At 45.4% G+C, this 10866-nt stretch overlaps 1 protein-coding gene and 1 pseudogene across 1 annotated transcript in view; one reads left to right on the top strand and one right to left on the bottom strand.

Moving 5' to 3' along the window:
* The window catches only part of LOC103091086 (serine protease 46-like), a 27971-nt gene that overhangs the window by 2594 nt on the left and 14511 nt on the right, over nucleotides 1-10866 (top strand). Inside the window, exons 2-4 of the mRNA XM_007470279.1 lie at nucleotides 4659-4834; nucleotides 5016-5277; nucleotides 6063-6226. Coding sequence (XP_007470341.1) covers nucleotides 4659-4834; nucleotides 5016-5277; nucleotides 6063-6226 — 602 coding nt within the window. The remainder of the gene's footprint in view (nucleotides 1-4658; nucleotides 4835-5015; nucleotides 5278-6062; nucleotides 6227-10866) is intronic.
* LOC103084295 (nogo-B receptor pseudogene) overlaps nucleotides 10207-10866 on the bottom strand; it is an 840-nt pseudogene continuing 180 nt past the window's right edge.

The following is a 10866-nucleotide window of genomic DNA, read 5'->3' as shown; positions in this document are numbered from 1 at the left end:
CCCAAACAAAAAAAAAAAAAAAAAAAAAAAAAAAAAGAATCTCTGACTTGTAAAAGTAGAGGTTTTTCTTTGTATTCACATTGGCAGTGATAATGGATATGCTTGGTCTTTATTCAATTATCTTGGTTTTATTGGTTCATCATTCCCCCGCAAAGCATTACTTTCCACAAAGGCAGAAGAGTAGAGAGAGTTTTGCTTCTCTGGATTTTCTTTCTTCTCTCTCTCCCCGACTCTTTCTCCCTCTTTCCCCCAGAGGAAATCTGATTTTCTACCATATATCCCTAAAAATAGTTTGTGTTGCCTGTTTTTTGAATTTCATGCAATATGTACCATTTGGTGTCTGAATTCTTTCACTCAGCAATATGTTTTATGAGATTCCCATGTCACGACATGTAGTGGTCTGTTCTCATTGCTCGAGTATTCCGTGCATTCATCCTGCCTTTGATGGCAGCTGGGTAGTTTCTAGTTGGGGCTCTACCCAACAGTGCTGCTGCCAACAGTCTCATGTGTCTTTCCTCCTGCATACGTGCATGATGTTTCTAGGGCTCACAACCAGGAGTGGAACTGCAGGTTGTGAAGTAGGCACATTTTCTGCTTTGCTAAATGATTCCAAAGTTTTCCACAGTGCTGGTCCCAGTCCATCTCCTCTAGCAGTGTAATGAGCAGCAATCTCATTACCCATGATCTTGACAACACTGGCAACGGGGTGGAGCAGGAGTGAGCCGTCCTCATGGACAGTCCCACAGGGGATTCTTGGGGTGGGGACTTCAATGGTGTGGTGGGGAGGGGTCCCAAAATGTCATTTATTCTGCTGATTCATGAAGACCCAGGCTTGCAAGCTGCTTCCTCTCAGGAATTCACCTCCCAGGCCCAAAACACCTGGCCTCTACCCATGAGCTGTTCTCTTAAAAATGCAGAGTGGGAAAAAGGAAAACTTCAGTTCCAGCTCAATCAGTCACAGCAGGAACTAGCCGTCCCCCTCTCAGAGCCTCAGTTTCCATACCTCCAGGGAAGCCATGAGAAGGGCTTCATAAAGGAACTTGAACTGGGCACTGGAAGTGCCTCACAGGCCAGGCACTAGGCACTGTCACAAGCCAGATACCTGGCGCTATCACAGACTTAGGGTTAGGGATACAGGGGCCCCGTCAAGGCCAAGGCTGAGCCCGGGAGGCAGTGTCTCGGGCCAGACAGCACGTGTTGTCACAGGCTCAGGGCAAGGCATCAGCAGCACCATGCCAGAGAGGTGTCTGGCAGCAGCATCACATCATGGCTCTGGCAGGCCATGACCCAGACCACATTGTCTACTTAGCCTCCTGCTGCTGCCCCAGCTGGGGCAGAGGCTCACTCCCTGCTGCCCTGCATAAACAAACCATGAGTTCTAGAATTCTCACACAGTAGAGATGCCCTGCCCCACCCTGCCTCCAAGTCCCATAATGAGGACCAGTGAGGGCCGTGCAGTTGCTTGCTGTGGCATGTGAGCAGGGAGATCTTCAGGGCCTCGCATCTCCATTTCCTTCTGCCAGGGCTGAGAATAACCTCTGTGTTGAAGGTAGGGCTTTGGGAGCATGGGAGAGAGGCAGGAAGGCTTTGTTTGCCTGGGTGCCTATGTCAACTGTCCTCATGCCTGCACGGCCTCCATTTGTTCCTGATGGGCATCTCCTCGTCAGACTGCATGGTGTGCCAAACCTGGGGACCCAGACAGTGTCGAGGCAGTTCCTGTTTGCCAGTGACCATGAACATGAGGAAAGAGCCTTATTAAAAATGGAAACAAAGTAATCCATGGAACGGATTTGGGAGGCACAATCTCAGAGAACTGGGACTTGTGATGAGGACGATGTGATATGTGGGTGACTGCTCATCCCACATAAGGTATCATTCACATGGCTTATATCTCAACACCCCTTGAAATGGGCTTTACCAATATCCGCATTTCACAATAGGAACCTGAGGCCCAGAGAACTAAGTGCTTGTGGTGCCAGGATTCAATACCAGTTTTCAGTAGACTCTTTGGGGGTAAAAAGTGTGGGACCCCATGTGACAAGGTCTCTGGGCTCCTACCCTAACTGACCACATGTAATCTTGTGGTGGCAGCCCTGATTCAGGTCACCTGCCAGCTGTCCATTCTGCCCCTTGGCAGAAAATTTGCTGGCGTGGCATCTGTTAGTAGGGATGTGTTCCCCACCTTAGGGAATTTGTCCTTTTCCTTCACTGTGTGACTCCCCGTCCCAGACCAGTTCCTTGAGTGAGTGAGTGAATGAATGAGTACTCTCCTACTCTGTGCTGTCCTCAGGCATCTGTGATGTCTGGGGGTGGTGAGGATGTGCACTGCTCCTTGTAGCTAACTGCTCTGCCTGTGATGATATGGGGGTGAGGGTCTGGGACCTTGTAGGGACGGAGGTCATGAGCCAAGACATGCATTCCCATTGCCACGTGTGAGTGCATGGGGTGACATCGGAATACAGCTTGTGAGTGGGTGCGCTTGGACTTGAACTCCAAGAAGGGGTAGGGGTGGTCCGCAGTGGAATCTGTTTGAGCCACTGAGTGTCCCCCGTATATGGAATGGTATCACTGTGTCTATGGCAAGATTGATCCGCAACACCTCATGCCCCCAAATTAATCCATCATGGCTCCCTCCAGATTCAGCTGCTGTTCTTGGTGCTGGCATCTCCAGGCTGAATCCTGCACATCTTGTATAAGGTTTGGGGGAATGAGATCAGAGTCAGTGTTGTCCTGGACGTGAGTTGTGAGGAGTACTGTTCTCTGAAACTGAGGAACCCACTGAGGGTGTGGAGCACAGAAGCAAAGCCCAACCCTCCCTCTTAGAGCTGTCACTTTTTTTTTTTAAATTTAATTTAATTAATTAATTTATTTTTGGCTGTGTTGGGTCTTCGTTTCTTTGCGAGGGCTTTCTCTAGTTGCGGCAAGCGGGGGCCACTCTTCATCGCAGTGCGTGGGCCTCTCACTATTGCAGCCTCTCTTGTTGCGGAGCACAGGCCCCAGATGCCCAGGCTCAGTAGTTGTGGCTCACAGGCCAAGTTGCTCTGCGGCATATGGGATCTTCCCAGACCAGGGCTCGAACCCGTGTCCCCTGCATTAGCAGGCAGATTCTCAACCACTGCGCCACCAGGGAAGCCCAGAGCTGTCACTTTTTAAGTAGCAAAGTTCATTCTGTGGGACCCTGGGTCTCCAGGGCCTAAGCTTTGCGAGAGATGCAAGGTCAAGGCTTTGGAAGCCCTCTCTTTCCTACCAAAGTCTCCGTTGGAGCAGGCTGTAATCTGAAACAAGGTAGCCATAAACCCACCACAGTATATGAGAAGGGCTGGAAATGTGGCTCCCCCTGGGGGGAGACAGAATATAAGACAGCAAGCCATTGGACAGAAACACGGGCAAGAATGGAGCAATGAGAGGGCAAGGCAGACGAAACTCCATGGAGATATTGGGGCTTGTGCAGGTGCCTGTGGATCCCTGGGGGGAGCCACTGGTTGAGGGTAAAGGTGACCAGCCATGGGAGTGTGTGGCAAGCGAACCAGCCATCCACATCTGATAGCAGTACCAGGAGCCCTGGGACATGGTGGAACAAGGCCAAACATCAATGGTTTGGGACCCTCTGATGGACTGCTATGAGGCAGAGCCCAGTAGATGTTCCTGCTAATGTGTATGAGTTGCAATAGATTATTAGCCTGGTCTGTTGATAGTTGTACCCTCTCCACCACCACCACGGAACACGCCCCTGCCGCCCCCCTTCGCCCCCTGCCCTGTTGCCAGGCAAGGACGTGCCTTGCTTGCTGCTGCTGAGTCCCTGAAGCTCTGGTTGGCACTGCACATTGAGCTGCTGAAGGGAACACTTTCTGGAACCACATCTGCTTGAGACAGTGTGAATACATGTCCAACTTTGCCTGTATGAGGAGGTCCATGACCGCCTGTGACAGCTTCTTGGCCAGCCCAAACTTTACAGCAGGCTATACATAAGGAACCTTTTAATTTGTCTTTAATCTTGGTTTCCAACCTTTGCTGTAGAATTTCTCCCTTTCCTGTCCTCGGTGATGTTCAGTTATTAAATACCAGTCCAAGTTGGTGCAGTTCAGAATCTCAATCTCCTATCCATTTCAATGCAGCCCCCACTGCTCCCATTTCTGCTGTTGGGGCCAGTGAGGGGCAAGGAGGAAATTGATAAGCATCTCTACTCATTTCCTGGTATGGTCGCAGACAGCGCACCTCCAGGGCTGGTGGTCTATGGAGGCAGGCCCTGGAGTTGTACAGTGTGACATCACTGTCCATTGCTTTCTGGCTACAACTGACTAGCAGCTCTGCTCATTGTGCCCCATCACTTAGCACTTACTGACACTCACCCCTCTGGTGATTCTCTCTTCTCCTTCACTTGTGTAAACAAGGGAGAAGGGATGAATCCTGGGCTGACGGATTGTAAAAAGCCCTGGAGGGGTTGTCTGGTCCCCGTTGTTTGGAGGCTCTCTTTATAACATGGGGCTCCTGCTGCCTCTGGGCCTTTGGTTGCCACTTTGGGGGTGATGAGAAAAGCCCTTCCCCACATGTGCATGTGGCAGTGGCTGCTTGTGACGGCTGGAAGTCTGAGGGCTGCCCTTTGCTGCCTGAGAGTCTGCTTGGGGCTGTCATGGCCCCCTCTCTACCTTTTTTCTAAGGGTCCTGGTTCCAGGCCTGTGGTCAGACTAACATCTCCTGCAAGAATGTGAAGGGGAAGCTAGTAGAGGCGGGCAAATGGCCATGGCAGGTGAGCATCCTATTCCTGGGCGCGAACAACTGCAGTGGCTCCCTCATCCACCACCAGTGGGTCCTTACAGCTGTGCACTGCTTTCAGAGTTCAGTCAGGGTGGCCCTCCAGTCTCAGGGGCTTTGCTTTCTGGCCTGGGAGGCCCTGCTGAATCTGGGGATCCGGGAGTAGGGGCCTGGCTGGGTAGCCCTGTGCTCAGCCTGTGTCTCTCCAACCATTCCATGTTTGACCTCACTGCTGGTGATCTGCCTCCTACTCGTGACCCTGCAGATCCAAGGACCCCACATCATACTCCGTGAAGATGGGAATTCAGCGCCTCTCAGAAAATGGCACCGAGCTCTCAGTCACTCGCATGGTGATTCATGAGGATTTCACCAGCCTCATGTCCCAGGATATTGCCCTCCTGAAGCTCAGGGACTCTGTCTCCTGGTCCCCCCTCATCCAGCAGGTCTGTCTACCTAACCCTAAACTCAAGCCATCTCTTGGATCCATGTGCTGGATGATCGGGTGGGGACAAACATATACTCGAGGTAAGTGAAGGCAGGCCGAGGTCCCAAGACACCTGCCTCTTCAGAACATAACTCCACCACGGGCTCCTCCATCCATTCCTTTATTCACTCCTTCACTCCATCAGCAAATATTTCCTGAGCACCTACACGTGCTGCACATTGCCCTGAAGTCTGTTGATAGGAGGATATACACAGTGCCCTGGTGTAAAAGACACTCATGGCGTGTATGGACCTCAGTTCCCAAAGTTAAGTTAACTCCAATGTCAAGCTCTCACCTTGCAGCCTGGAAGGAAATTAATCTTTGGCTATTAATGGGATTTCCTGTCTGCAGGTGGCACAAGGGCTGTGGTCTCAGGGGGTACCTAGGCATTGGGTAGCCATTGTTCACACTTGTTACCTTGAACACCAATAATTCCTGTCCCTTGTTGGTGTCATTCTGAGGTCCTAGAATTGAGGAGCCTTTGTGGAGTCCTGCCCTCCAACGGCTGGCTCACTCTGGGCTCTAGGGTCTTGCCACATTGGCAGGTAGCCATGGAGCAGTGCCCAACCATTCACCCTCATGGAACATGAATTACTGGCGTAATCTCTCCTTGGCTTCATTCAGTGCCTGGATGTTGGTCTGAGCCCCTCAGGAGACTTTTTAATGAGCTCGGGCTTTTTCAAAAGTCAGATTGTGGTTTGGGGCCTTTATACATCACTATCCCAGGAAATGGCCCTGCCTTCCACATTACGAATCTGGATAGCTCCAAGATGGAGATGTGCCAAAGAGCTGAAGGGATGACGAGGCAGGATCTCTCTCTCTTCAGAGACCCCACAGCCCTCCTACAGTCTTCAGGAGGTGGCTGTCAAGATTGTAAACAACGAGATCTGCAACCAACAGTACAAGTTCCTCTTCTTGAAGAGCCAGAAAAAGTTAATAGGGAATGACATGATTTGTGCCATCTTACAGTGGGGCGTGGACACCTGTCAGGTGCACAGTGTCTAGACCCGGGCGAGAAGACGACTTTCAGTGGTCATGCATTCCTTTCCACATGGCACTGGGAGACCTTATGAAAATCTCCTTTCCCTGGGCTTCAGTTTCCCAATATGTAAAATAAGGGTGAAAATACTTTTCACTCCTCTCCACAATATGGTTAATAATGGCAGTACTTCTCAGGTTATTTGAGCACTTCTGAACATCAGTCACATGCCCAGATCTGGGCCAGATGCTGGCAGAACGAGTTTAGCATAAATGGCATCATTCTGTAAGCCAGCTTCTGCTTCTTGCATCTTCTAGTCAATATTGTTTTTGAGATTTATCCATATTGATACATGCCTCTGTAATTCATTAATTAACAGCTCTATCTACAATATTCTCTTTTGTGAATATTCCACAGTTTATTCATTCTCTTGTTTATAAACATTGAGGTAGCTTCTAATTTTTTCATATCGCATACTCTGCTGCTCTGAATATTCTTACACACATCTCCCTATTTACATGTTCCAGAATTTCTCAATATGGTGCATCCTGCAAGGAACTGGTGGGTCATAGGCTGTGCATACTTTCATCTTTAATAGTCATTGCCAAATTGTTTTCCAAAGTGATTGTATTAATCTATATTCTTTTTTTTTTTTTTTTTTTTTTTTTGCGGTGCGCGGGCCTCTCACTGTTGTGGCCTCTCCCGTTGCGGAGCACAGCCTCCGGATGCGCAGGCTCAGCGGCCATGGCTCACGGGCTCAGCCGCTCCGCGGCATGTGCGATCTTCCCAGACCGGGGCGCGAACCCATGTCCCCTGCATCGGCAGGCGGACTCCCAACCACTGCACCACCAGGGAAGCCCCTAATCTATATTCTTACAGCAGTGTTTGAGAATTCCATTGTTCCATATCCTTGTCAACTTTTGGTATTGGTCAGACTGTAAAATGTTTTCCATTCTGAGGATGAGAACTAGAGAAATAGTATCCCTGTGCGGTTGCATGTACCTGTCCCAGTTACTAATACAACTGTGCATCCTTTCATATGTTTATTCACCATTCATAATTCTTTGTCTGTGAATCACTTGTTCAGATAGTTTACACATTTTTCTATTGTTTGCCTTTTTCTTTTTATTATATTTTTATGTTTTGGATACTGATTTTATGTTCATCGTGTATATTGCAAATATTTTCTTTCTTTTTGATCATCTTGTATATACTCTCCTTTGCTCAACAGCAATTTAGATTTTTTAAAACAAATTTTTATTGGAGTATAGTTGACATAATGCTGTGTTAGCAATTTAGATTTTACTTCAATCAAACATATCTTCTTTTTCCTCTTTGGTTTATGCTTATTTAAGAAATCCTTCATTTTCCTGAGGTTATAAGGACATTTTCCTATGTTTTCCTTTTCCTAAAAGTTTGGGAATTTTGGTTTCCACATTTGGGTCTTGAATCCATGTGCATTCATTTTGTGAACGGTGTAATTTAGGGGTCTATTTTTATTTATTTTGTGTATGGATTACCAATTGTCCCAGTGTCATTTGCTGAGAAAACCATTTCCTGTACTGGCTGTCACCACTTCTCTCATAAATCAAATTTCTATATGCACAGGGGATAATTTCTTGAGTTGGACACCTTCAAAAATTTTTTTTCATTTTTAAGACAAGTATTTCTTGTGGTTTTTAAAATTGAAGTATAGTTGATTTATTGTGTTAGTTTCAGGTGTATAGCGTAGTGATTCAGTGTTTTTGCAGATTATATTCCATTATAGGTTATTACAGGATAATCAGTATAATTCTCTGTGCTCTACAATATATCCTTGTTGCTTATCTATTTTATATATATTGAATAGTAGTTTGTATCTAATCCCATACCCCTAATTTGTCCCTCCCTGCTTCCCTCTTCCCTTTGGTAATCACAAGATTGTTTTCTATATCCGTGACTCTGTTTCTGTTTTGCGTATACATTCATTTGTATTATTTTTTAGATTCCACATATAAGTGATATCATGCAGTATTTGTCTTTATCTGACTTATTTCACTAAGCATAATATCCTCTAGGTTCATCCATGTTGCAGATGGCAGTATTTCATTCTTTTTGTGACTGAGTTATATTCCATTGTTTTATATATATATATATATATATATATATATATATATATATATATATATATATATATATATATCTTACATCTTCTTAAGCCGATTGTCTGTGGATGGGCACTTGGGTTGCTTCCATGTCTTGGCTATTGTAAATAGTGCTGCTATGAATATTGGGGATGCATGTATATTTTTAAATTAGTGTTTTTGTTTTTTCCAAGTATATACCCAGGAGTGGAATTACTGGATTATATGGTAGCTCTATTTTTAGTTTCTTATGGAACTTCCATACTGTTTTCCGTAATGGCTGCACCAATTTGCATTCCGACCAACAGTGTACAAGGGTTCCCTTTTCTCTACATCCTCTCTAACGTTTGTTATTCGTAGATTTTTTTTTTTTAGTTTATAATCATTTTATTTCAGCTGTTTTTAAAATCATAAATGGGGTTTTGGAATCCAAAGTCAAAACATTTATTCTTCGTAGCCTCAGAATTTGGCAAGCAATTCCAGACCTTGCTTTCCAAATCCAGTCTTCTTTGCTATTTTTCAGAGTCTGAGCCCTAGTTTTTAAACTACTCCATTCTAAACATACAATTTTGGATAACTATTGTGCACTTTTTAATAAGATTCTTCTGAAAACAGCCCATCAAATATAAAGAATAATGGTTTCTGTCTGAGTATCAGCAGTGAGGGAAGAAAAACTAAACACCTATCAAAAAATCATTTCTTCATTTAAAATGTAACAGAACTAGTGCTGTCCTCTGCCATGAAAGAGAACATGCAAAATTAAATTACTTTTGTAGACTTTGGTAATGTTTTATTAACTACACAGGCCTCAGTCTTACTTAAAGATCATATTTTTATGCAAAGTCACAGTCAGGATTTATTAAGTAAAAATCCTGGGTACTAACATGGTCCTAAATGTGCTATTCCAAAGAGGAGCAGGTTACTTTTGAGGAAAAGAGCTGCCTTGGTAATTTCCCTCAGATGCTTATTTAAATAAACACAGTTAATGGAAATTTTTTAAACCAGCTTTGGGTACTGTCTAGCCCTCTGCCCACCAAACAGAAAAGGAGATCAAAACTTTCTTTCCTTATTCAGGAAAGTTTCACCTTTACTTTTAAGATTACAACCTTTTCACCTTTTATGACTGCCTCATACAATATTTAAAAATTTTTTAATCCTGCATTTCAATGTTGTAAGAGTTCTTTTTCAAGTGATCTTCACAACCCAGAACACAGACAACAGCGACATTTTCAAGTGACACTGTTTGACAATAACGAAGAGATGAAAATGGACGGATGTCTGAAAATAGGTATTCCCTCTGCTCCAAAGGTGAGCAAACTTTTAACATGTGAACAACACAGAACTCCATTCCTCTGGCGATCCCTCAAATTCAGAATGCTTCCGTTTAATACGTCAATATACTATTCTTAAAAATTAAAGTTTGGTCACTTGGAAAGACTGAACAAAAGTTATTCCCCTCCCCCCCCAGACAACAACAAAACACCTTTAACCATCCCTTTCTCTCCCCACCGAAAAGGAAAGTAGTTGGGGCTGAAGCCTGTAAATCTGAAATTTCAGCTCCTAAAACATCGCTGCTATTTGCTCAAAGGTGCAAGTCCACATATTTCCTCCTCCAATACTTCCCCCATTTATAAGTTTATTTCCACACACGCATGCACACGCACACATGCACACACACACACACACACACACACTCACACTCACATGTACTCTTACTCTCAAGTAAGACACTTTTTTTGTGTTTGTTGATAAATTATGAGGATTATGAACTAGGTGTGTACAGGGTTTCATAGGTGCTTTGTAAGCATCAGAGTCACTTGAGTCCTTTTCTCCAAAAGCCTGAAATCAAATTACACAACCAGGGATCCCTACTTTCCCAGACGCTGTTCACAGGCTGCATATTGACAAAGGGCAGAGAAAAAGTCCTCATAACTGATGTTCAGGTGGGAAGGCAAAGAGACAATCTCAGTCAACCTGATGTGCCAGGGAAGAAAGCCTAGTGTACTGTCCACAGGACCAAACTTCAATACTAAATCAGGATCAGGGAAACCATTTGAACTAAGTAAACTGTCTAACATATCTACATCCAAATCTGTGCATTTCTTTTGCTGCTGAGCTACTAACTGGCAGAAGTCTTGAGCAGCTCTCACAATATCTGCTTTTCCATCTTCTGGGGACGGCACCTTCACTGCCAATTGGCAATTTAAAACTTGATCATCTTTGTCATTACTATTTGCAAACTCTGGTGAGTATTTGGAACAATCTAAGCCCAGGAGTTCCTGCTGTTGTTTTAAAATTTCATCCATCAATCTGGAATTATTCCTTTTGAAAATACCTTGGTGGTCGTAGAAGCTAATGTAAGAAATGCCCACGGCCATACACATCACGAGGCTTGCGATGTCCGAGAAGCTGGGCTCCTGCTCCTCCTCGGTGATCACCAGGCCCATGTGCACAGGCAGCTAATCCAGGGAACGGAAGTCCGCGCGCCAGCTTAGCCGCGGGTGGGCGGCGGCCCCCCGCGTGGATGC

The sequence above is a fragment of the Lipotes vexillifer genome, unplaced genomic scaffold (genome assembly GCF_000442215.2).
Source record: "Lipotes vexillifer unplaced genomic scaffold, Lipotes_vexillifer_v1.1 scaffold942, whole genome shotgun sequence".
In the NCBI taxonomy this organism is placed as follows: Eukaryota; Metazoa; Chordata; class Mammalia; order Artiodactyla; family Lipotidae; genus Lipotes; species Lipotes vexillifer.
The sequence above is the reverse complement of the archived record's forward strand: the minus strand, read 5'-3'. Positions and strand labels throughout refer to the sequence as shown.